Source organism: Drosophila biarmipes, chromosome 2R, assembly GCF_025231255.1.
Source record: "Drosophila biarmipes strain raj3 chromosome 2R, RU_DBia_V1.1, whole genome shotgun sequence".
Taxonomy (NCBI): Eukaryota; Metazoa; Arthropoda; class Insecta; order Diptera; family Drosophilidae; genus Drosophila; species Drosophila biarmipes.
Window position 1 is genome coordinate 13,730,204 of NC_066615.1, and position 27,365 is coordinate 13,757,568.

The window sequence follows — 27,365 nt, forward strand, 5'->3', positions numbered from 1 at the left end:
TAACATTTTTTTCTCTCATAAAAACTGTGGACGGAAACGCTTCCTTTTACCTGTTACATACTTTCCGACGAATCTAGTATACCCTTTTACTGAACAAGTAACGGGTATAAAAACATTCATAATTTTTTTTTTTAATTTAGTTTACCGGTAAAAATGTTCAATTTTTAATCATTTCCTTCTGTTATTTGACTCATTTGTATGCAGTATGGTTATATTATTGAGAGCTTTCAGGCACGTTAGTTAATTTATTTTAATTTTAAGTATTCGAGGTAATTTACCTTTAATTTAACACCTTATATGCGGGGTTTTTAAATATATATTATAATTCAATGGAATTGCATTTTAAATTTAAACCATGATAATAAATAGAACGAAGTTTTAAATTAGTATATAAATACTGAAAATCTCAGCGAAAGTGTTAGGCGCCCGATCTGGTCACCTCTCTATGTGCTGCTTCATAAAAACTCCACTCCACTCCAATTTCACCAATTAAACAGCCTCATGCCTGCATTATTTATTTTAAAATAATTTTGGAAAGTATATTCTGGCACATGCAAAATTTGAAAACAAATAACAGCTGTTTGACAATTGTATTTTCCTTTTAGTATATAAATACTGAAAGTCCCCGTGAAAGCGCTAGGCAAAACCACCCCAGTCTGGTCTCACCGTCTCAGCTCACAGTTGTGTTGTTGTTTTTGTTGGGGAAAAAATAAACAATAATTTAGCTGGTTGTTGTGCGCGAACCAAACGTGGAAATTATGCGAATCTCGACAGCGAAAGGGCAACGCGATGCTGGCAATGAAAGTGTAGGCGTGGCTTTTCCGGATTTTCCAGCTTATCGGCACTTGTGCACCTGTGCTGGCATTTCCACCGATTTTTTCGCCTGTGGAGCTGCAATGGCGACCAAGTTGAGAACGATCAATTCAGCAAAATAGAAAGAGCAATCAAGGATAAAGAGCGGTGTGCGGAGATAGAGCGAGAGGAGAGCGATACGTGGGTGCATGCGAGGGCAGAGAAAAAGAACCGTTTCACCCGTCAACGTCAAAGAAGCGTTCATAAATGGCGAATAAGAGTGCGAAAAGGCAATAAAAAGTGGCAAACCGTGGGTTATATAAAATATATATATAGTATATCAAGTGCCACGAAATGCAGTCTTGCGAAAATCGAAAATAAATCAATGATATAGACGCAAATCCAGGAAAAGGAAGAAGAAGCAGCGGCACAGCTGAGTGCGTGTGTGTGAGCCCTGTTGGCTTGCGAGTGTGTGAGTGCGTGTGTGCTGTGAGCAAGTGAAATCAATAATGTGTGCAGCCCAAAAAAATAATTGAAACTGCAATAATGTCGAAAATTGTGTGAGGCATCAAATTGGAAAAGCCATACATCCAGGCTGCACTGAGCGAAAATCGTGCCTTTCAACGGATCTTCTGCTGCACGGCGAAAGAAGGTGAGTCGGCCATTTTTATTGCATTCTCCTCATGTCACTTCTCTTCCTTTGCTTTTGCTTTGCTATATCGGTAATAAAATAAAGACCGCAAATTGCGTTAAATAATTGCCTTGAACTTTATGCGGGGTCCATAATATTTCATCGGGTATATGCAGTCTTTCGTTAGAAGGCAGCGCCTTGAAGCGGAGCTTAAAACTGGAAATGCGGGACTTGGGTAAACAAAGCAGGCAAAGTAGTACCTTATATACTCTGCGTACACTGGAGAAATTGGGGATCCGAAATCAACATTCTAAATATGTACTGTGATTAAAAGGTTTTTGCTAGGAACCTTAGAAAATGATTTTATACATACAATATGATCTATAAATTAAACCTCTGATTTTATTTCTTATCGGTTTCTTTTTAATTTGTATAATTCTACCTACAGTAATTTATGAACTTGACCTTTAAAATATTTTTTCCAAGTGTATTTGTGTGTCCACATGTGTGTGCATTCTTCGTTGATTCTCTTTATGGTCAAAGTAAATGATTTCAATTCACGTTCCACTGCCTTGGCTTCAATATTTATTTGCTGTCTCTGTCGTCTCCTACTTTCCCCAACTCCCCCGCGCTTCGTCCCTCCCTCTCTCTTAATCAGCTGTGCTCATGTGTGTGTGTGTAAGGCAGAAAGAGAAAGAAGGCGGCGGACAAAGAAACTGTTAGCGCCGACTTTGCTGTATCCTTGAATTCGTATCGTCTCGTTTCGCGTTGCTTCCTATTCCTTTTTTTGCGCACAAGAATCCGACAACAAAGGAAATCGTAATAAAACGGTTGACAGTTTGAGTTTCCGCCTCATCCATATTGATTTAATATTTGCATTGATTTGTTTAAGCGATAGCCAAAAGCAGACGGCTTATATAAGCAATTGGCTGCTGGGACTCTGCTGCCAAGTGCGCATTACATCCGCGAGATCTTGGCAGACGGGTTAAAGATGTTGCCCTGTAAGCGGACTAACGGTGGTCCGCGCCCCGTCATTTCCTCCCATTCGTTGGCGGCCATACTTCATTTGCAGATCAAAGGCAATGCGAGAAGTGAAGAATTGGGTACATGTACCTGTACCTACTAATTTTTAAGCGGTTTTTAGCAATTTTATAAACTTATCTATAGTATCCCAAATTTTGTTTCAAATATTTTTATATTATATTATAATTATATTTTTAGCTCCCGACACAAAAGAATGTTTATACTCTTATAGAAGTAAAATCCCATACATTATTTACATATGTACGTACATATGTAGCTCAAATTTAGAAACATTTTTCTAGGTTTAGGACCCGCATTTGTACTAACTAAATTTCTATGCAATGAATGCCAGTAAAATGAGTAGTTTTGTAATGCTAAATAAATCACAAATACTATTATTAATTTCACAACAATGTGGAGCTGAACATAATGTTCCTCGACAGCTTGACTTCAGTAAGCCTTGTGTTGGAGTTTGTTTTTCCCCCAATTAAATATGTCACCAAATAACCACAGTCGCCCAGGGGAAGGACAAAGCAAAGCCTCCTGCGTGTCTGGGCGTTTTTATGGTTTTCCATGCTGTTAATGGAAGCCATAAGTGTTATATGGTACCCTCGGCGGCACCTCCACGCAATTCCCGGGTTAAACTTTCGACGATAAGAAGAAAATAAAACCTAGAAAAATTGCAGGCTTATCTCGAAGTCACCGAAACCTAAATTTGTTGTTTGCCTTTCTGTTTTGTAACTCCTTTCAATGTTTCATTTATTAGTATTTATACATTTACTTACGGCTGTGGTTACGCCGCGGCCTGAGATAACCCGTTCCGAAATACGAAACTGGTACCGCCGATAAGGTCTATCTTAGTTCCCAGTTCCCTGGGGTTATTGCATTACGATTCAGGGTCGTATATCACATTAGTTCTCGAGTTGATAACGAACGAACGGTAAGAACAGTTCTTAAAGTTTACTGCTCCATTGTATGATTGCCCGCTTCTTTAAATATGTTTTAATGAACAATATCCTGGTTATTTTTCCGAGGGCGGTCATGCACTCTCACCATTAACACACAACAAATAATGTATCTTAGAACCATACATAAGTTTTAACTTGGGATTGGTGAGTGATCTAAAAATACTTCTGTTAAAACTAACAAAATTCAATGGATTCCTAGATAAAAATCATTGAAAATGTTAAAACAATATAAAATATATTTATTTTAACTTGATTATAACAATAATTCTTTTAAGAAATTTGAAGCCCCTTAAAATATTTCGAGCAATCTAATCAAAAAAGATTTGCTTAGGTCTTAAAGAACCTGTTCCTGGATTTAAGAACACTTCTTTCGGCGTGATTTCTTTGACGCACTCTTTACTACGCATTATAGGTATTCTTAAAATTCGCCTGAAGAGAATTGCGAAGAGGGGGCGAGATGGCAGTCAGTGAGAGTGGGAGAGAGAGTGAGTGAGAGAGTGGCCAACGCTCAGTGACCCCAACTTTTCAGCCGTTGACTTTTTCCGTTCCCGTTCCGTTGTTTTTGCTGTTATTGTGGTTGTTGCTGCCACTGCTCCTTCCCCTCTTTTGCGTTTTATTTTACGTTATTTTGTTTGTCGGGTTGAATGACTTTGGGACAACAACAACAATAACAATAGCAAAAACAAGAAAAATTAAAAAGTAACAACATTTTTTGGGGGCAGTTCGTCACTCTCTCTCTCTTTAGTGAGGAAAACAGAGAGGCAGCGAGCGAGAGAGGGAGATGGAAAGCCAACGAACCCACCGAAATTTCCAACAGCTGATGAGTTTTGGGAGGTACGAATCCGGAGATTTTAGGGGGTGGGGTGCATGTCTCGTCTGGAAATCGCACCTCCCTCTTCGCAATTTCCGATTCACTTTGTGTTTAGAATAACCCCCTGCGATCCGAGGGTTGCTATAAAATATGTGGATAAAGGAGGGGCAGAAGATGCGGAGGGGCCCGCAGCGAAACATTGTTTTGATTGATATTCGTGCAATGGCTTTCATGGAATTTGCATTTCTTTCAATTCGGCTCTTTATCGCTTCAATCAAAGCGAAGAAGAAAAAGCAAACAAAAATCATTTTCCATATGAATTCTCTAAGTTGCCAACAAAAGCTCTTTGTTTAGATTTTTTGCTTTGGCGAATTTACGAAAATAAACAGCATGTAGTCATCACATGATTTTGGGTTTGGTGGCAGAGTTGGGTCTTGGGTATAGTTCCCATTTTTGTAAATATTCTATTTCCATTGGATATCTAAGTGCGTCATGGCATGCTTATGTTTCTACATGACTCAAAAAATGGAGTTGATATAATTTGGATTTTGGTTATTATTATTATTTTGAATGCCATTTAAATGGATTCACAAAGTTGAACCAAATATTCAAAGGCTATAAGTAGTAATAGAAGTAACTAACAGTACTTTAAGGCTTTTTTGAATGGTTAGTACTATCCATTTTGTTACTATAGCCATTTATAGAATGATGAAATGAATACATTTAGATAGTCTGGTTGTGGGTGTTTTTAGAATTTTATCTGACAATAATAATCCCTATCTCGACAAGGCAATTAACTATAACTCACTTGTACTGATACCCTTCAATTACTCACGCGGCTTACTATTCAAAATGTCGCTATCTGAGTCAGATTATCAAAGTGCTAGGTCATCGGCCATCTATGTGTATATTGATCGAACCTCCGTCGCCCCTTTTCCAATCACTCCCACAATCACCTCCCAAAATGGCCGCCACACTTGGCTTTGATGTCGCAGCTGTCTACGCTCTCAACCTTAAACTTTGCTGCATTTCCGTGGAAAGCTCATTACAGTGGCACCCCGTTCGCCAGGTTTTCCACGCCGCTGGCCCCCCGTTCTTCGGATTTTCCACACCTGACGAGTCAATCACAGTCACGTGTGGGCCAAATTACAAGAACAGCTGTGTTGGTGTGCCGGAAAACACAAGGAAAAACACACGACAGACACAAAGAGCTTAAATAATCGTAGTGGAGACAGTGCCAAGGGTTGCACAGTGGGCATTCCATAATGTGTTCTATATCGGCTTCTGTAACTCAAACCACTAGGGAATTTTAAGTATTTAATATGCAACAAAGGCTAAGCATATGTTTTTACAAATTGTTGGGATTAAAAAAATGTAGTAACAAAAAAAAAGAAAATATATAATAATTATTTAAAGTAATAAATGTTTTTTTCCGAACCAATATTCACTGTACCATACACACGCCGTACACGAGCTGTGCCCTCAGCCGTTCTTGTGTAAGCGTTTCGTCTGCCTTGAGTCTATATTTGCACGCAATCAATCCAAGGTTTTTCCAAGGGTCTCAAAAACTCGAAACTTTTCAACTGCGTTCTGTGCGGTTTCACGATTGCTTTGGTGGCAAAACGCTCTATAATTTATAAGTTATGGTAAACAAACAAACACATGTGAACTTTCTTGTGGATTGAAACAAAGTGTAAGGAATTGCAGTGCACACTCCGTACAGTGAAGACTCGCCAGTTTTCCAATCATATACTTTATAAACATAAAAGAAGATTTTACATTTTAAACTGTTTTAATTAATTTTATTTATAATTATTCTATTATAATAATAACTGATCCCACCTTTTCTATATTTTTAAAGTGATCATTGATCACCCTTCTGTTTGTTTGGTTTCTTAGAAGTAGCACAGACTGTATTACTGTTAGTAGTGTTTTGTTTTCCTCTTTTGCGGGCTGCTTTGCTTTCATAAGGTTTTTAACCGTTTTATTATCAAAACAGCTGATCGTCGCAATTAAGAGTGTGTTTGTGTCTGTTGAAAACAACTGCGCATATAGAAACCGAAAAGCGAGAGGGAGAGAGCTTGCCCTTTCCAAAGAGAGAGACCGCGAATCTATCTGTGAAAACATTTTAATTCGGCAAAAGTATTAGTGGAAAAATTAACAATTAACTCAAACTATTCCACACATATTTATTCGCACACTGGCACGTTTCTCGAATTCCATCTTAATTAAAATTAAGCGAAGAAAGCCAGACGTCAATCAGTGGAACTTTTCAAGCTTCGAAACCGGAGAGCTGAAAAAACCAAGAAAAATAAGAGGCATCGAACAAACCAACCAAAAAACCATTTAGGCCCAAGGGCTTTCATGATATCATCTTCGTTTATGTATATCCCCCCTTAGCGGTATTTTGTGCGTGGAAAATTTTGAACTTGAGCATGACTTTCCATTAGAAACAAGGAAATGTCTACCTGTAACTGAAGTTCCCCTACTTTTATTTGTACTTGCTCGAGATAGAGAGAAGTGAGAAAGGAAATAGTAAATATTTGTCTCAAACTTGTTATCTGGGGTTAGGGAAAAAATATGGGAAATGTCTGGCTTACGGACAAGGGAAAAACCCACAGAATCGATTGATCGATAGAGCCGCTAATCGGTCCACGAGGTTTCTCCATCAATTACTGATGACATGTTGCAATCAATCCGACTGCAAGTTGAAAAAGAGATCTTCTTTGTAAATATACTTTTTATATTGACGCTTGACCTATAAATAACAATTTAGAAATATGTTTAAAGAGAATTACGATAACGATTACGATAATAAAACTCGATTTTTATAATATCATTGTTGTAAATCCAATAAAAATGTCTTTCCATTACGTCATAATATACAAAGTGTATTATTGGGATGGAGATGGTTGAAATATTTGGGTACCCAAAACCCTAAGGAAAGTATTTGGCAGGAATTCGTAAACATAACTTTAGTTTATCCTGCGTCTGAATGGGCAGGGGGGTCAACAGCAGTGTCTTGTTTTCCTGTTTGGCCAGGATGGCTGGCCAAGAGCGACCATTCCAGACCCCAGACCCCAGACTTCTTTGGTCTGGCCTTCGCTTTCGCGTTGGTCTGGGCATTTCTTTGTCTGGCTGCCTGCTTCTTTGTTGTCGCCGTGTATCCGTGTATCTGAGTGTTCGAGTATCTGAGTATCCTTCGGTTCCAGCAAGCAGTTGGGTTACTCGAGTTCACTTCTTCGCTTTTTCTGCAGACTGACGCCTGACAAGTATCTGTGCATATAGATGTGGTGCCGTCTGCGATTGTGTCTGCGGCACCTACAGTAGGTAATGGTTAGGAGAAACTTGGGAAATGAATCCAATTTCACATTCGATTCGGCTGCCAAAAATATCTCTTTTCAGCGATTTGCAAGACGAACTGCAAGTAGAGATGGTCCGGTTCAAAGTCTGTCAACGAAACTCCTTTTTATAATAAAAGAAAATATATTTAGAGAATTCTTTTATTTTAAGAATAATTTGATATGTTAAATTCTTTAATAGGAATACGGTAATATTTGGAGTAGTATTTAAAAAATATATACTTAGATATTATTTTCTAATGTCAAGAACCAATTGTTATGTAAAAATCTTCGAGATAATATTTACTTTTATCGAAACCGAAATTATATTATAAGCACCATAAACTATTTTATGGTTATATGTGTGTTTCCTTAACTTTGTTGATATAATAAAATTAAAAATATGCTGGGTCCCAGGAGTATAATCGTTTAATTTAAATCATTTCTTCAGTTTATAATAGGTACATTTTCAAGCACAATGGGCCAAGATGTGGCAAGTCTTTGTAAAGGAATATCAAGTACAAATCATATCAGCAAGTTGAGGAGAGCAGCGCATTTCAAAATGTACGGGTGTGTGGGCTCCGCTGATAAGATTCGCATCGTAGGAGTACAGAGGAAGTGGAAGACAAAGATAGGCAGCGAAAGAGAGAAGGAACCCGAATGGGAAGGAGAGGGAGAGGGAGAGCAGGCAAACATAAATTCTGAATGTTGTTGCTGTTGTCTGGGTCGCTGACGATTTTTGGGGCCTGCTATATACGGATATATAATCGCACATGCTCATACATACACACATTGAAAGCGCATGCGTTGTTGTTGTTTTTCGCTGCTCCACCTCTTCCTCTTCTTCAAGAAATCTGCCAACAAGTACCCAAGTTGTGTGCATACACATAAACGCACACGAATATACGGTATATATCGCTATGTAAACGAACCAACAGCTATTTTCGTACATAAGGCAAAACAACACTCGACAACATGGCATCTCGAACATATGGAAACGGGTTCTCCATCTCTGTCTTTTCCTCTTTTTCTCTTTATTTTTGTTGTTTTGTTTAATCTGCATGTGTGTGTGTGTGTGTGGGCCTGTGTTTTCTGTATCTGTGAGTGGCTTTTGTTATTGAATCGCTATCGCAACAACATTTGCTCTTGCCCCACTAAAACGTGAAAAAGGGTTCCACCAGAGCAACCTAAATACAGGTAAAAGGTTTCGTAACAATTGAAAAAATAATTATAATGCCTAGCAGTGCATAAAGATCTTATAAATCGAACGAACAACAATCAAACGGTCGGTTGTTCTACTATAAACGTGTGTTACCTAAGGGCACCCAATCGACGTTCCACTGTAATCTGTAGTTGTGGTTTTGTGACTTACCTATTTACTTGGCCTATCATATGTGTTTTATTTATTTTTTTCGACGCCCTGCACTGGTGTTGGTGGGCTCCATATGATTTTTGTGTACATTTTGGCCTGCGCAACAGCAACATGTTGCCACCTGGGCTGGCCAGCAACATGTTGCCACACAAATAAACCCACAAAAACTAGCCAAATGTACGACGTAGTTTTCCCCGCAGCCAAGAGGGGTAGTGTATATACACACACACACACACACGCTCGTTTCTGTATCTACGAAGTACATACACTCGCCTACATAGTATATACATAAACAAAGCGCTACTGCTGGCTGGCTGCTCAGCTGTTTTAGAAAGTTGCCGTCAGCAGCAGCGAACGGTTCGCAGCGCTTGGCTCCTCCGCTCGTTTTTTCCATTTCATTCATTTCGAGACGTCGAAGCGAGCACACGCGTCACAATCCATAAAATAAAATAAATCGAGAAGAGAAAGAACTCAAGGAATTGCTATATATTTTTTCCCAGTGTTTGCGTAGCGCGTGTGTGTGTGAAGTGCAGAGACTCTCCAAAAGAAATACGGGAAAAAACGAAGCAAAGGCCAAAAAATCTAAGCAAACAAGTTTGTTTGGCTAATATTAAACGCGTTTACCTGCGAAACTGCGGACCGCGGACTGCATATATATACACACTCCTAAAAGCCGCTGTTCAAAGGCGTTGCGAATTCAAATGCAGCTAAGCGAAAGCCCAAAAAAATGTGGCCACTGCCATTCGTTCAACCTCAGGACTAGAAGCCAATTAATCCAGCAAAACCAAAGGCGACAAAAATCCGCCTCAGTTAACACCTAGGAATGAACATCTAAAACCAACTGATAGTGTTTCAAATTGCCTATCGAGCTGATCAAAAAACTAGGCAACATCAGGAAGTTTTCGAAAAGTTTTCACAGCGATTACAGCAAAAAACAAAAGGTTGGTGCTCAAAATCCAAATAATTGTATGGCTTTAAGTGCCCAGTGTGTGTGCGAGTGTGTTTGTGGCCACTCAGCTGGTTAGCTGCGCATGTGTTGGTGACGTAATGCCCGAGGCACAGCCACCAACACTGCTACAGCGCAATTGGCGAAGCTCCCACCCCCAGCGCCACCCCCACCCCTAAACCACAACCACCCACACACACAGTTGCCAATAATTGAAGATCGCTCAGACAGTGGGGCTCCCCAAAAGGGAAACTTACAGGTGGAATCTGGAAAATATTAAAAAATTCATCTTGAAATGAGGGGATTTAAATTCAAAGTTTTAGGCTTAGCTTTCTAAAACGAGTAATGCTATAAAAAATGTATTTAAAATATTTTAAAAATGTTTCTGTTTGTTTTTTCTAAAAACTCAACTAGTGGCATTTAAAGTTTTACGTAGGAAAAATAAAAAATTAAAATGTAAAAAAGATACAAGTCAGAGAAACTTATATTTCTCATTTAAATATATTAAATTGATAATATTAATATAATGTAATATTTTTACGAAATTAAACGTTTCAGAGTTATTTTTTAGTTTTAAATATAAAAGTATTACCATTTAGTATAAAATAAGTGAATATTTAAAAAATAAATAAATGTGAGAACCAATATTTAAAAAAAGGTCACAATAAAATACAGTTTTCTTTAATCATAATATTATGGATTAACTGGTTTTATAATTGGGTAGTAACTTTGTCTTGAAAATTGGTTTAAATTTACCTCTGAAAGGCTTTTGTCAATATATTTTTCTATGGTTACGTAAAGTCAACCCTATCGAAGGTGGCCTGTAGTTTCGTCACTTGTGTAGGTGAAGCTCTTTGGGAGACTATGCGACGCCCCCTTCGGTGTTATTTGACACACACACACAGCAGTGCACATAATTTACTGAAAAGGCAATTCAAATCATGCTCCCTGGCCCGTCCCTCCCCACCCCCTCTCTTTCCTCACCTAACTATCTCGCTATCTCTATCTTTCCACTCCCTGAAATGTTGTTTTTGTGTGTTGTGAAGTCAGGAAAAACTACTCGAGTTTTTTTTAATATAATTGACACACATTTTCTAATTGTGGCGTTGCATTGCTGTGTGTCAACACCATGGTTGCCGCTTTGCATGGGGCATTTGCCATGTATCAGGGGTCTGCTTTTGAACTTCTTTATCCGCATCCCCCTTGTAACCTGTTTGACTCGATCAGCTGTGAGGAAATAAATGGACAAAGACAAAAGGCAGAGATCATGTAATACAAGCACTGTAAGATCTGTAAGAACAAAATGCGCAATACTTGAAGCCTCCCACGTGTCCGGGTTGTTGGGTCGAATCTGTATCTGGGGAGGGGGACTAGCAGATAGAGATACATTGTGTTTTGAATGTGTGATAAGGTGTAATGTGGGATTGATTATTATTTTCTGTCTGCTTTTCAAAACTATAAGCTTTAAAGGATTTTTAATTAAATTTTATCAAACTGAAGGTCACTTTGTGAGAATATTTTAGAAAGAACACTCAAATGACAAACTTTCACTATCTCTGAAGCTGCTTTTTATGTAAGTGAAAGTATTTTTTGTTTCTTTTTTATTTTTGGCAGATAAGCAAAGCAAACACGAAAGTAGCTAGGCCAAAATAAATAGCAACAGCTGTTCTTCTTGACAAAATTGAACTTTGGCTAAGTTTTGCGGGGGTTTTTACACGTTCACTCGACCAATTTATATCAATTCAGATAGCGCAAAAAAGAAAAAAATAAATGAAATGTAACGAACTCGGACCCACTCACACACACACAAATGCATGCATTTGTCAACGTAATTTTATACGTGCGCAGTTGGAAATGTAAATGAAAGAGGGAGCGGGAGCGCGAGAGGCGGAGATGGGGGCGGGGGGCGGCAGAAAGAGAGGCAGAATAAGAACTGGAGTTGGAAAAGTATCGAGTGAAGAAGAGGTGGGGAGCGAGAGAGAGGCAAGACAGGGATGGGGTTAAAGGAAGGCATTAACACGACGTCTTGCGGTCATTTGCTTTTCGAGAGAATAAGTGCGTGTGTTCTTTTTGTTTTTTGCTCTCGATTTGCAAGAAATATTTTGGCTAAAAATAAAAACGTGCTCGTCCTGTTCTGGCTCCCTCTCGCTCCCTATCTCTCTCTTTCCCTCTCTCCTTCGCCCACTCCAGTTTCTGTGGCCCCAACTCCCCACAAGTGCGAGCGAGACGCGCTCACGTGCGCTCACATTACACACACACACACACTGGCGCACCCACTCATAGACACGTGGAGGAAGAAGAGCACACCATAACTGGACTGCGTTTGTTTACATTTTTGCTTTGCCTTTTTGTTTTTGCTCGCTTTGATTTTGCCCCTGTTTTTGTTTTTATTTACTGCGCACATGTGAGCATCAGCAGGGCAGTGTGAGCGAGAGAGACGGCGTAGGAGAAGGGCGGGGAGTGGAGGGGACCTCGACTTTATTTGTTGTGTAAGAGAATCAGGGTGCCTCACTGCCCGAGAAATTAAAATTACACAAAATTAACATTACATTCAACACAATTGTTTTTAAATAAAAATTATTTTACAAAATTTAATTATTTGTAACTAATTAATGATTTTTCTTTTTCTATTTCAGCAAAAAGCAACAAAAATAATGGAGTTTTAACAAAGTTTTAAAAGGTAAGTGAAGGGGTACTTCATAAGAAAAACCTTGACGGCTTTTTTAATATCAGTTTGAATACACTGATAAGTATCACTGTGGGAAAAACTCATCATGAATTCAATCTTAATACAATGTTGAAAGCATTACAACAAATACTCAGTTGATTAACTATTGAATAATATAATGCTCCTCTAATTTCTAAGACCTAAAGAAAACTGACAGTCAATTTCTCAGAAGTTTTACATAAGTATATCAAGCAATTCCCGATAGGATGACCATGCTGATAAGTCAAGTCACCCTACAGTACGTTCTTGGTTCCGTAAGAGAGAATTAGAGACAAATGGAGAGGATGGGTGGTAAGTGGGGTGGCTCATGTAATGCGATGAAGGTGCGGCCCCCTAGAAACAGAGAAAAAACCAAAGCTCGCTCAGCTGTGAAGGTTCATGATTGGGAGGGTCACCACCACACGAGTGTTCAGACACGCACACAGGCTCAGAATGGGCTTTTTGTAAGGTCGACAGCGAGGTCAATCGGTGTCGGGGAAAGCGATTGTCTTCCTGGGAAATGAAAATTTAATAAGACATACATATATATTCATGCAAAAGATGATTCTCTGAAAGTGTTATTAAAAATGCATTGTAACTGGGTTGCTACTCATAGCAATAAGTTTAGAAAAAAAATATAAAGATCATCTGTACATCAAAGTAAATAAACTGCAGTTCTTGAAGATATTATTAAAATTTGTCTCCTGAATGAAATATTCTTTTTTTAAGTATAAAGCTTTTTTTATAACCATTTCTAAGGTTACTAAACCTGTGTATGTAACTGTTATTAATTGTATCTTCACAATAGAAGGAATCTCAAAAATGGTATAGATTATGACATTCTCAAAAATGTCTGACTTCTCTTAACCCATCCCAACAATCTCGTTGCGACTCGACTTCCGTTTTAGATGACACATCCCCCACTTAACGAACTTCTGCAGCTAACGAGAATAAGTATAATTAAACTTCATGGTGACGCACTCGCCGAGATGACTAAAGTGAAACACAACCGTAGGAGATGATCTTAACAGCGAATAAAAGAGGGTTTCTTTGTTTGCGGCTTTCGTTGCACTCACGTGTTAACTGACTTTTTTTGGATTTCATATTGCCGAAAAAAGGGGACGCAGAAAAGGAAACCCCTAAAACAAGCGAAAGGCAAACGGAACTTGTTTTTTTCTCTTGTTTTTTGAAAAGTTGCAACATAACAATTTTCCACTCGCGGTCGTTTTTCTTTTTCTTATCTGCTTTGAACTGGTTATTTTCGTGTGTTTTTTCTGCAGCGCCCCTGGTGGTGGTTTTCGTTACCTGCCTTTCACTCCACTTGGCGCGCCTTGGAAATTTGTTATTCGTGTTCGATTTCCATACCCTCACAGAGGGCCCTCCACAGACGGTTGTGCCACCACGTATCTCTATGCAATTAGGTTGCTTTCTGAAATACCTATCAATACAAAACTTGAAAAATCGTATAGAAAAGGGGTAACTTATAGCTGTTGTTTATAGGTTTAGCCTAACTATTCATAACTTGGATTCCTCTGCAGCTTTTTAGGTAAAACTTTGGAATTGAGCATTTCTAACGATTTAATAGTGATAATATAAGTTAAATTAACTGAGATTGACAATTTGGATTAGGAGAAACTAAAATATTTGCTTATATTTTTATTGATGTATCCAAAAAAAGCGTATAAAAGCGCCCATTTGAATTTTTATTTCCGGTTCCACCATTCGTTTTCCTTCTGAGATTCGCCGCGCCTGCATTTTCCGCTTGGTAATCAAATTTTGTAATGTGCGTCAAAAAAAGAGAAAAACACGTAATAATAAATGAGAAAAAATCAAATGAAACGAAAATGTGCAATAAATAAATAATTCAAGCAAGACACTCTACGAACACAAGTGCAGCGCGCGTTGCAAAATCAAAAAGCATGCCAAGGACGGTGGCCGAGCTAAATGAAATTAGTCCAACAATGCGCCCCTGCCCACCCCCCTTCAACCTGCTCTCGATCGCTTTGCCAAGAAGTGCAGCAAATAATCAACAACAAAGTGTGCCGCACGAGGAGGAAAACTGGGAAAAAACCAGCATATGACAAACTTTTTTCGATCAACCTAATTGCATGTTTCTTTAATTCGCTGCCAATTACTGGTGCTGTTCTTACCTTAAAAAGCAATTATTTCAGCGAGAATTAAAGATTTCCTAGTGCAATCAATTAGTGACAAGGCCACTATCTACAGAAAATCGCAGAGTGTGCAATTAGCTTTGTTTTTCACGATTGCCAAGAAAAATAATTCGATTCAACAGTACGCAGAAGCAGAATAAAATATATTTTTAATAAAATATTAACATTGTAAACTTTTTTTTAAGACAGAATTAACAAGTTTGTAAAATAAATAATACAAAACGGTTTTCTTTTTTTTAATTAATAAAGTATGTATTTTTATTTATTCATATTATAATTTTAAATTTAAAAAATATGTATTTTGTTTTGCTTTAATAATATTTACGTCATTTAATTTAAGAGAGAAGTACAATGACGTCTTTACAGTCAGTCGAAAATATTTTTAGAAAAAATTTCATTTTCCCAATGTGTCCCATGCGATTTTCCACGTTTGTCATTTCCTGACATTTCCTTGAAAATCGTATCGCCTCTTCTTCCAACTGCGTCATCGAGTAAATTTGAATTTTCGGATGGAAAGCGAATTTTCCGTCGTTTTTCGCCCGCGGTGAGCAGCAAATGATAATGGACAGCTGAGGGGAAGGGAAACACAAAGCGAAAGAAAACAACAAAATTGGCAATAATGTAATCGAAATATTATTAAACTCTGGCGTTCCGTTCGCTTGTCCCCATTTTCATACGGGTTTTCGCGTCTGTATGTGTTGTCTATTGTGGGCCAAGAGTATTTCATGTATATGCACGCGAATGTGCCATAAACAAAACTCAACACACGCACGCACACAAGCACAGCAAACATGGCAAAGCAATACAAAAATCAGATGTTTTCTAATGCAAACACTGGGAGAGAGCCAAAGCTCTCGCTCGCTGGCTCTCTTCGCTTTTCGCCTTATGTATCTGTGTCTGTCTCGCGCGCCACTTATATATTGTGTATGCAGGTCAAGAAGAAACGCAAAAACAAAAGCAAAAGTAAAGACAAACATGTTTACCCAAGAGAGCGCGCTGTGGCTCGCTCTCTCTCTCACGTACGTTGGCAACATGTTGCACGCGACTGGCTGCACACATGTGCACTGCTTGCATGCCCGCCTCTAAATTTGGTTTTGGTTTTGCTGCTCGATTCGCAATCCGCGATTTTGCTGTTGCCAAGCAGAGTTTTAGCAAGCAAAAAGAATTAGCAAAATTGAGGGGAAACGCAGAAATAGAATTGTGAAATGCAAGATGATTTCGGGTATCAAACAGCTGATTAAAGGCAATAAAAATCGTAGCTTTAAATGCTTTATTTTATGTACTGCTCATAAAAAATTAAATTATAACGCAAGTAAAGAACTTTATTTTTAAAGCTTCATAAAATAAATATTTCTGATATAAAAGCTGTCTATCTTAATTTAAAATTCTTATTATTTTAATGATTATTTTGTTATTAGTAATAAAAAATAAAATCAAATGGCTTAAAAATCAATGAGAAAAATGTTTTATTTTATATACTTTTAAAGCCTAACCAAATGACAAATTTATTAATTTATGATAATTAAGTTTAATAGTATCTTGACATGTTTTTGTAGAGCATTCCCATGGCGTGTGCCACAGAACGACCTTCAAAGTCGCACACAGATACACACCACTACCAATGCCGAATGCCTTTGCAAAGCCTGGCTCAATGACGTCACAGCGCTCGCAACATGTTGTTGCCAAGCGATTTTCGCGGGGGTGGTGGGCGAGGGGCTGCGGCAGGGGGGTGTTTGATGCATGTGCATTGCCAAACGGCTGACATGTTGCTCCTAACTGGGTCTCCGGTTAAGTAACGACCTGGTTTCCAGCTCTGCGCTTTTTTTTAGTGCGCCCGCCTTTGGTGTGTGTGTGTGCTCGGTTTGCTGCACATACAGATGCAGATACAGATACAATGCACATGATTATTTCAGGCCAAAACGGGGCCGTGTCAGTGTGTCGCAGTTAAACAATTGGCCAACAGAATTGCACTGGCCTGGCCTTTTGCTGCTTCCGCATCGGAAGGATAGACTGCGAAGTAAACCATGTCAGCAGCACATAATGTATCTAGGTACATAGTGGACGGACCTTGGGGATTCGATTCAAGTTGAGGGTGCTCCTTTCGTCATTCGACCTTCGGCCACTGCAGTGGGTGGCAGTGGGCGGTGGGTTGGCATCTGCCGTCTGCATCTGTTGCTAGGCTTGTTTATAGAGCAGCCTTGGGGATGACGAAATGGAGTCAAGGATACAGAGCCAAAGTCTGCCAGCCAAATTTAAGCTTCTACTTTAGCCTACAAACTAGTTGGAGTGGCAAGAATTAGCTGTACAACTTTGACTTTTTCAGATAAAAAGTGGTTAACTTGTTAACTTTTAGTATTAACTACCTCTTAAGCTTTATAAACTAATTTCAGATACTTGTCACGTTTTATATAGTTAGCATTCCTAGTTTTATTGGCTCATCAAATTGCACTTTAATTGGTTCTTGGCGTTCTCATGGTCATCAGATAATAGGAGCTAAATTACCAGTAGGGGTAAAATATAAGTAGGATTTAAACTCAAATGTAATAAACTTAATGCTAAACTAACATTTAGTTCTAATATATAATGTATGCACACTTGAATTTAAATTCTATTGTTAGCATAACATTTGGCAGCGCACCAAGCAAAAATGAGAGTCTAAAATATTAGTAGAGGTTAAATTAAAAGTATGATATAGTTTAAAAGTAGAGTGTAATCTTAAATATGCTGTTAAAAACAAGTTACTTTTATTAGTTTGGCATTTGGAAGTGAACAAAGCTCAATCTGGAGTCTAACATATAAGTAAAGGTTAAATTAACAGTAGGTTGTAATTTAAAAGCAAAAGTAAACTTAAATACTTGGTTAAATAAATACTAGGTAGGGGATCAAACATGAAAAAGTATGCAGTTGCAGTTGAACTACTGCTATCTTAACTGGAAGTCAAGAAAAATTGTATTTAACTTAACCTCAAGTTAAAATTTTGAGTTTAAGGTCAACTTCTACTATAACATTCGGCATAGAACCAGGCTTTAAAAGTTATAACTAAAACTGATTTTCAATATAACAGATACTTTTCCTTTGCCACATCGCTAAACATCTTCCCCTTCCCTTTTTGCAGTGTACTTCTGGTGCAAGAAGCAGCAGCAATAGCTAGAGGAATCGGAACCGGAACCGGAAACAGCTTCAGATCCCACGGACAGGCGACCAAGGACCGACCATGATACCCACCAGCGTGACCAACTCGCCGCCGCCAGCGGGATTGGGCCAGAACGGAGCGTCTGCCTCCTTGGGCTCGGCCACGGCGGCGGCGGGCGCAGGGATGCTGTCCGGTCTGGGCATCTCCGGAGGGGTGTCGCCGGGAGCAGGATCTGGACTGGGGGCTCAGAACAACTACAGCTCCGTTGTGCTGGGCCTGGCCTCGCTGATCCTCGAAGGCAGGCCCATTGCCGACGACGAGTATCAGCAGCAGCCGCAGCAGCAGCTGGGAATGGCCTGCACAGGGTCAGCAGGATCGGCAGCTGCCGGGGGACGCCTCTCGCCACGCCCCTCCACGTCCAGGGCGGCGATCAACATCACAACGAATCCCTACGGTTCGATGGGAGGATCGGAGAATAGAGCTGGCAACGGAAGTGGTTCCGCCGCGTCGCCCAGCAGCAGCTCGCTAACCCACCAGCGTTGGACGCAGAAGCTGTGCCAGCTGCGTCAGATCTCGCCGGCTGCCCAGACGATGAGTGCCGAGCCGGAGCTGGTGTCCCTGGCCATCAATGATCTCAACAAGGATCACGGCGGCGACTACGAGATTGTGCGGCGGGTGATGCTCAATCGGGCAGGAGGAATGGCTGCCGTGGTCAGCACTTCGGGTGGAGGCGGCGGTGGTGGTGGAACCAACAACTCCAGTGCCGCCAGCTCGCCGGGCTCCAATTCATCGGATAACATCCTGCACTCGCTGCAATCGCTGGCCACCACCTGCTTGAGAGGTGGCCCCGCCCTGGCACCGCCACCTGTGGAGCCGCGACCCCTGAACCTGGCCTTTCTCTGGACAGGATCGGGTGGTTCTGCTGGCCGGGGACTGGGATTGGGAGGAGGAGCAGCAGCAGCAGGGAGCATCAGCAACACACCAACAACAACAACGGCAACTGCCACTGCCAGCAGCGGAGCAAGCAGCTCCGCATCGCGGCCCAAACACGGGCCGCACTGTGATCAGTTCCTCAGGAAGATGGGTCTGGCCAAGGGCGAGACGCCATCGGAGGCTGAGGAGCACATCTGTGATATGTCCTACGTGAATATGACCGTAAGTGGGGTACTTCTTCGAAGATTTACCTTGTGTGCCACGTTTATTAACCCTTGACATCTCCCTTTTTCCAGTGCAATCGTTGGCGGGCGTACTGCATGAAGATGGAGGCCATCCTGGCCAGACGCGAACCCGTTTGCATCGAGGTTTACCTGGGTCCCGTGAGCCACAAGCTCTTGCTGGAGCAGTGGATCATCAGCGGCAAGGAGAAGTGAGTCCCTGGCCCACAAAAAACCGCATTATATTCCCTACTAATATGATCCTCCATCCCCTGCAGAGTTCCTCCGCCCACAATGACGTTGCCCTCGCTCTGCAGCGCCATCCGGAGTCAGTTGTACTTCTCCCAGATCGTGGCCTGGTGCGATCTGCTCCGCAAGTGCGATCCATCTGTGTACGACAGTGGCCGCGTCATCTTCTCCAGCTGCGGCAACAATGCCGGAGACTTGGCCACCTCGTATACACCCAGCGGCGGGCAGAAGAGACCCCGCCTCAACATCTTCTACAGGATCAAGCAGCACACCGCCAGCAGCAGTAGTGGGCTCCACCAGGAGGATGGCTTCAGTGCCAAGGCCAATGTGCACAACTTTCCCAACGTCAACGTTTCGGAGAGCTACAGCATCTCGGTGAGCGTGCGCAGCCTGCCCAGGATAAATGGTGGCTTGCCGCACGTGGAGCCACTGCCACCTAGTCCAGCTCCACGCAGCCTGAGATCCTGCGGAGGCGGTGACCCCGCCAGCACGCCCACCGGGGGCGGGGGACTCCATGCTGCCACGCCGACTGGCCTGGGAGCCCGGATAAGTGCACTCACCCCAACGACAACGACGACGGCCAGCGGCTCCAACTGTGATAATGGAAAGTCCGAAATGGGACAGGGACTGGACGAGCTCGATGGGGACTCGAGTTTGAGCCACCGGGAGAGGCAGCTGCAGAAGTATCGCAAGCGGATGCAAAGGAGGGACAAGAAGCGGGAGAGGAAATGCACACCGGAACGGGAAGTGAATCCGCAACAAACCGGGGAACCCATGGAGGAGGGCGAGGAGTCGCCCTCGCAGTCGCAGTCTCAGACACCGTCGGAAGCGCAATCACTTTCCCTGACCCTGCAGCAACCGAGGCGCATCGCCATGATCTCCACGGGCACGCAGACTTCGCTGAGCAGCTGCCAGCAGTGCGGCAGTGAGAAGACGCTACTCTGTCTCAGCTGCACAGGCGGCGGAGGAAGGGGGGCCAATGGATCGGCCAAGGCGGAGGAAGCCGATGACAGCGATACCACAGCCTCCGAAATGGAGGAGACCTCCACTTGCAGCCTCAGCAGCGGCGATCTCATCGTGGGCACACCACGCAACAAGGCGGAGCTCCTGCTCCAGGCCATCCAGCGCACGCCAAAGAACCACAATCGCAATCGAAAGCCACACCAGGCGGTGGAACAGGCTCCTCTGGGAACCAGCGCCGCCGGCGCCGCCTCCTCTTCCTCCTCCTGCCGCAACACAGATCTCAACGGAGGGCAGAACAATAATGTAGCGAAGGTGACGCCCGCCACTAGTGGCTGCCAGGTGTGCAAGCGCCAGAAGACGCAGCACAACTTTGCAAATGGAAAGGTTCATCCACAACCCACCAATGGAGAGCACACGAGCAATGGTTTTGGCCTCCACAGGGAGGCGGAGCAGCAAAAGGAAGTTCAGGTGAGTTGTAAGCTCTTATTCCTAACATATTCCAAACTAATAAGGCTGCTTTCGTAGATACCCTCCACCGAGCTGACGCCCAACATCGAACGCTGTTCGCTGAACCCCGCTGAGCGCTGCAAGACGCCGCCACCAGGAGTAGCCGAGCACATAGTAGTGCAGTTCAAGACGCCGCTGAGCCAAGTGCCGGCCAAGCTGCAACCTGATGCGATGGTGCCACTGCAGCAGCAGCACCAGCTGGGGAAGTCCTCACCAAAGCCCAGTCAACTACGATTGAACTGTGGCTCTGGGTTGCTGGAGAGCGAGACGCCGCCGCCCATTGTGTCGCCCCAGATGCGCAAGGCCCTGCCCAAGGTGAACCTGACGACGATCTTCTGCAGCTCGGCGCCCATTGCCATCGGCTGTCCCGCCTTCAGCTTCGACCCGGCTGCCCTGAGTCACGCCCACTCGCAGTTGCTGCAGGCGCCTGATGGCGGTGCCACGCCGCCCGTGCAGAAATCCTTCTCTGCCCCCACTCTGCCACATGCGGCTTCTCTGTCCGTGTCGCCACGATTCGCCAAACAGGCGCTGGCCGCCCACAAGCGGCGCTCCCGCCATTTGAGCGATCGCAGCGACCGCAGTTCGCTGGGCTCCGATGAGCAGCTGTCGGATGAGGATCTGGAGTCTGGTCTCTGCACTCCAGCGGGTGGATCGCCCCTGAAGTGTCGCGCCAGGCTGGCGGCTCATTTCGGCGGACGCCCACTGCTGGGAAATCTGGAGGAATCACTGCTGCAAAGAAGGCTCATGCCCAAGATCGAGGTGATGGGCTTCAAGCTGCAGCTGGGCGCCTCGGGGGGCTTCTGTCCCACCCAGTTGACCATCCCGGCTGTGTCCTACTTCTACGAGCTGCATGGCGAGACACTGAGCACGCCGTACTTGGTGAGTTTTCTGCAAAAATGAAAGTTGGGGGACCAAATCTAGACATTCTTTTGTTTTTCGGATACATATTTACTTATGTTCAGCAAAAATCAGTCCCAGTCGGCAACGCAGCTATTATAGAGGCCCAATTAACACCTTGTTTCCTTCAGTCTAGTTAGGTTTGGCAGAGAATTGGCATTAAGGAATATGGAAATCATCTTTTTTCAGTGCGAAATTCGTCTGCCGCGCAAGGGCTACTCGGTGCCGAGAACGGGCACGGTGCAGGCCACGCTGCTGAACCCCATGGGCACGGTGGTGCGGATGTTTGTGATACCCTACGATATGCGCGACATGCCGCCGCTGCACCGCACCTTCATCCGGCAGCGCATTCTGGCCGAGGAGCTCGGCCAGGAGCAGCAGGAGGCCGGACCCAGGATGCCCAGGAGTCCAACAGTCACGAGTACGACCAGCAAGCTGGGCCACTTCATCAGCGCCGAGCAAATGAAGCGGCTGCGCTACTCCATACACCTGAGGTAATGAGGTTGTTCCGGACCTCCGTCTTTTGAATTACTTCCCCAAGTCATTATGATCGACTAACACCACCTCTGCTCTCCACCAGGTTCCAGACGTCTCGCTCCGGACGACTGTGCCTGCACACGGACATCCGACTGCTGATCTCACGCCGCACCGACTGCGATACGGCGGCTGCCCACGCGAAGGGCGTCTTGGAGGCGCCCAACGAGCTGGTCACGGACACCATGATGCCGGCCGAGCCGCGCTACAGTGCGCGCCAGGAGAGCGCCAGCAGGATTTAGTAGCTACTGCGAGCCCTGGGCGGCACCTTCGACCTGCTGCGCCGGCTGTGCAAGCAGCTCCAGGACAAGTGGCAGCAGCGCGAGACGAGGGATCTCTGGCAGTGGCCCCGATACCAGTTGTAGGAGGTGGCGCAGCCCCAAGAGGCGGAGGGCAGGAGGCGAAGCGAGCGCCTGAGTCTGCGTGTGTGACAACCAACCAACTGCTTTACTAGTTATCGTTTAGATCTATCCCTAAGTTTAGTTTCTTTAACAATTTGTTCGGTATTCCACCTCCCGCAGGAGGTTCTATTCCCTTAGTTTTGAAGTTGGATTTCAATCACTGAAAGATGTGTGTGAGAAAACATTGCGAAAGTAAAATGTTGAATTATGAAAGCAATCGAATCGAATCGAATCGGTCGGTCGATCGGTCGGCAGTCAAAAACAATCTGTACCCGTATCTGTAAAGGCAACTGCCTGTATCTGTATCTGTATCTTTGGGGTCCACGCGAGGAAGAGCGAGCGGAGCAATTAGCAATACTAAACGAAATAACTGTGAGTGTGAAAACGCAAGGGAGATAACTACGTATATAGGACACGCATATGCAGATATCACATACAATATATATATATATATCTGAGTATATAGTATATTTATGTACCATATGTTTAATCGTCGTGTAGCGTCAGCAATTTTAAAGGCAATTTGTGGGCGGGTTGGCGGTTCGCAGAGGTAGGTTGCAGTGCGCTCATATCGATCGTTGTTGTTAGTGTGTAGTGTGATTTTAACCGCAGAAATTAAACAAAAACGAGGATTTTCTTGAGTGCGAGTTTGAGGTGAATTTACCCGATTGTTTCGATTTCATTTCCGGTATTTCCGTTCTGAGAGTGTCTAGTTAAGCGTGCCTGTGATACGATATGAGCTGCACGGGGGTACTTCTAGTAGAGTTTTTAGTTAAATACAATTGTCGTTTTCCTCCTCTTTGATTTACCAGCTAGTTTGGTTTTCTATTTTGGTTTTCCATACGCAATAAGTGCTTGGAGTTCCTTTGCACGCCCTGCATTCGGGGGGTTTTGTCGCGTAGATAGATAGAACCCTTTGGCAAACTTCAAGCACGTCTGTACTTCAATAAGACGACTACTATACGGATCTAGATGTGTTGAGTTCTAACCAAATTCTTGTTTTTCAATTGATACCTGACTATAACTACTGTATAACAACGTACTACACACAGCTATTAACAAATTTTCAATCTAGGTGGTATGAAAACGGATAAAACGTTACATTAGAGCGTAAAAAATGAGGAAAACTCGAAAAAAAGAAAACCAAGCGAAACAATAAAGCGACGTCGATGGGGCTGTGCATTAGACCCCTCGACCGGGAATCATACAATTTACTTTGTTCAATTTGTTTTAAGTAGTGAGCTTAATGTGCGCTGTCAATAGCAATTATATGTGTAACAATAACACCAATATACAATACAATGATTCAATAAAGGGAGCCGGTGGTTTTCATTTGGGGATGGGGTTGGGGTTTTGGTAATTAACAGATAATAAATCGACAGAATAAATAAATGGGAATTAAATTTGGAATCTATCTAAAGATAAAAGATTGTTTTAGTATAACTAAAACACCATTTCTTTGCAAATTGAGTATATTTTACTAAGACATTTAAGATATTAAAGTATTTACTATATTTTAATATACATATAATATATATTATAAATATCTTTTCAAATTTTTTTAAATAAAAAAACAACTTAGCGGTAACATTATTTTAATACTGTTTCTGGACGTTTGTCCTCGGACTAGATTTTATATAGTTTTTATATCCTAAAAAAACTCAAAGCAAAAAAATTATAAAAACCTTATTTTAACTATTTTATTTCTGAAATTCTTAATCATGCTTTGGGACCTATTTTATATAGAAAATTGGGTTGCTTTCCTAAAAATAGTTTTCCAACTTTTAAAAATTCAAAAATGAACCATAAATTTGCAGATTTGTAATCCAATCCAACAAATGTGATTAAAATAATTTAAATACACAATGTCCTATTTGTTAATTAATCTTCCAAGACGTGAGAACATTTTTTGAATAAAGGCGCCAACTTTGTCTCTCTTTTACCTCCTCTCTTTTCTTTCCCACTCCCCTCTCTTTGACGAACCTTTCCATAATTTTAATTCCTGTTTTCCCGCTTGAAACGGTTATGTATAGCAAGCTAACCGATTGCTTACTAGTTTGTATGGCACGCGCAACAGCTGATCCATGTTTTACCGTATCCTTAACAATAACAAACCTTTGTCAAGCCTCCTATAATTATAGTTCCAGTGCTGCCACTTGAAACGGTAATTTATAGCACATCCTGTTTTTATGGCACGCCCAACAGCTGATCCATGTTTTATGGCATCTCAACAATAACAAACGGCAATCGATAACTGCCCACCGGACAGTGTGGCCGCAGCGCAGCCGGCGCAAAATACCGCCTGTCTTGTTATACAAGACATTCGTTCAATCCCCTGGCAAATATGCGACCCAACTGGTTTTCCGGAGCCTCGCGGCTCTTCAAATACGGCCGGAATGGAAAACTGCTGACTCGGGGCAGGAGCAGCAAGGCTACCGCCAGCAGCCTGGACTCGCAGCAGCAGGATGCAGCGGCCACCGGGGGCGAAAAACCGGAGTCCGTGGAGGAGTCGCCGGAGCAGCAGCAACAACTGCCCACCCGCGAGCCGCTGGCCAAGAACTTCTTCATCGGCGTGGTGGACAAGGAGCTGCTGGCCTACCCGGAGGTGATAGCCCGCGACGAGATGGCCCAGCTGCAGAACGCCCTGCTCCCCCTGAAGAACTACTTCGCGGAGCCCCGCGCAGCGGAGGACAGGCCATCCACCGAGAACCTCCGCCAGCTGGGACTCTACGGCCTGAATGTGCCCACGGACTACGAGGGCAGGGGCTACGGCTGGAGCGCCAGCCTCCTGGCCAGTGAGCCGGACTCCACGGACATCAATGCCACCCTGGGCCTGCAAGCCCACCGCGTGGTTGTGGATCTGCTCAAGGAAGTGGGCACTCCGCTGCAGCAGCAGCGCTATCTGCAGGATCTGGCCACTGGCAAGCTGATAGCCACCGAGGCCATATACGAGTTCGCCCCGCCCGAGGAGGACTACTTCAGCACGCAGGCGGAGCTGCTGCCGGAAACCGGCAAGTGGCTGCTGAACGGCGAGAAGGCCTTTGTGGTCTGCACGCCCGGCGAGCGCCAGCTCTTCCTGGTCCTGGCCCAGACCCAGCAGCCCAATGTGCCCGGAGCCCTGGGCCGCGGCACCACCATCTTCCTGGTGGACGCCCAGCAGCAGGGCGTGCGTCTGGGCGAGAGGCAGGCCACCTTCGGCTGCCGCCAGGCGGAGATCAGGCGTGTGCACTTCGACAAGGTGCAGTTAACGGAGGATCAGGTGGTGGGCCTGCCGCACGACGGCAACCGCTGCTCGGAGCAGCTGGTGCGCTCCTCCCGCCTGAGGGGCAGCTTGGTGGGCGTGGCGCTGGCCAAGAAGCTGCTCAACGAACTGGCCCAGTTCTCGGTCAGCACAACGCAATGTGGCGTCCAACTGAAGTGAGTATGATTGTGTGTTGGAGATGATCCTTTGGCAACAAAGCGAAGTACAACCGATTTCCTAAGTAATTAAGTTAATTTGAGAGTCTAATCTAATTTGAGAATTCTAAAATTGTTTTGCATCTTAATTGTTTTAAGTTAGGTTTTGACTTAAGTTGTGTTTAAAGTTATGCCACATAAGAGGAAAGTATTCTTAAAGTTATCCCTAAAATCCTTCAAAGATCCTAAGATTAATCCAAGAAAGTACAGAACATTTGCTAAATTCGTAATTTAAAGGTTAACAATAGACACAAAAAATGTTAATAATTTTCTATACTAATTAATATATTCTCACTACGATTCAGAGACCTGGAGCTAACCCGCGTCCACCTGTCGCGGGGCCTGTGCTCCGTCTATGCGATGGAGAGCATGCTCTACATGACCGCCGGCCTGCTGGACGAGTTCCGAGCCCAGGACGTGACGCTGGAGAGTGCCATCACCAAGTACTTCACCCTGCGGCAGCTGTACGAGATTGCCTCCCAGAACCTGGGGCTCGTGGGGCCCAAGAGCCTGCTCAGCGGCGAGAGCACAGAGCTGGGGCTGCGCGATGCGGCCCAGCTGTGCACGCAGGGCGAGTCCCTGGACACCCTGGGCATGTTCATCGCCCTCACCGGACTGCAGCATGCGGGCGTGAGTTCTGGGCATTGCCATTAGTCCAAATATCTCACTTACCCCCTCGATATTTCCAGCAATCGATGAATGCGGGCGTGCGGAAGTCGCGCAACCCCCTCTTCAATCCCGGCCACATTTTCGGCAAGTTCCTGGACAGCAACAGCATCGACAGCCCCAAGACCAAGATGCAGCTGTCGGAGCACGTGCATCCCTCGCTGGAGGCGGCGGCCCAGTGCATCGAGCACTCGGTGGCCCGGCTCCAGATGGCCGTGGAGCTGATGTTCACCCGGCACGGAAACGCGGTGGTGGAGCGGCAGAGCGAGATGCATCGCCTGGCCGAGGTGGGCACCATCATCTACGCCATGTGGGCCAGTGTGGCGAGGGCCTCGCGCTCCTACTGCATCGGACTGCAGCTGGCGGACCACGAGCTGCTCACGGCCACGGCCATCTGCTCGGAGGGCAGGGACCGGGTGCTCACCCTCTGCACGCAGATCTACGGCGGCAACTTCGTCAACAACGACAACAACCTGCTGCGCCTCTCCAAGCAGCTGACCAAGAGCAAGGGCTACTTCCCCGTGCACCCGCTCACGTTCAACTTCTAGGCCCAGCCGGTAGCTTAGTTATTATCGCCCTTACCATTAAAGTGAATATTTGTTACTGATAACTCGAGATTTGTTTGAATTGCCTCAGGTTTTCC

General features: G+C 43.8%; 2 protein-coding genes across 4 annotated transcripts; both read left to right on the plus strand.

Moving 5' to 3' along the window:
• Positions 1-654: 654 nt before the first annotated feature.
• LOC108030157 (uncharacterized) lies at positions 655-22,586 on the plus strand. Of its 3 annotated transcripts, none has more exons than XM_017102888.3 (8): positions 655-1,444; positions 12,521-12,564; positions 17,878-19,050; positions 19,125-19,261; positions 19,328-20,729; positions 20,787-21,647; positions 21,855-22,159; positions 22,246-22,586. In XM_017102888.3, the coding sequence occupies exons 3-8, from the start codon at positions 17,977-17,979 to the stop codon at positions 22,439-22,441; spliced, it is 3,975 nt and encodes a 1,324-aa protein (XP_016958377.1). In that variant the 5' UTR covers positions 655-1,444; positions 12,521-12,564; positions 17,878-17,976; the 3' UTR covers positions 22,442-22,586. The 3 variants fall into 3 exon arrangements, with proteins under 3 accessions (XP_016958377.1, XP_050743135.1, XP_016958376.1); XM_017102887.3 differs by lacking the exon at positions 655-1,444 and adding an exon at positions 9,275-9,879; XM_050887178.1 differs by lacking the exons at positions 21,855-22,159; positions 22,246-22,586 and adding an exon at positions 21,797-21,820.
• A 2,297-nt stretch (positions 22,587-24,883) lies between these two features.
• LOC108030396 (complex I assembly factor ACAD9, mitochondrial) lies at positions 24,884-27,332 on the plus strand. Its single transcript, XM_017103280.3, has 3 exons — positions 24,884-26,017; positions 26,362-26,686; positions 26,746-27,332. Exons 1-3 carry the CDS (start codon positions 24,945-24,947, stop codon positions 27,268-27,270), a joined length of 1,923 nt encoding a protein of 640 aa, XP_016958769.1. The 5' UTR covers positions 24,884-24,944; the 3' UTR covers positions 27,271-27,332.
• The last annotated feature ends 33 nt before the right edge of the window (positions 27,333-27,365 follow it).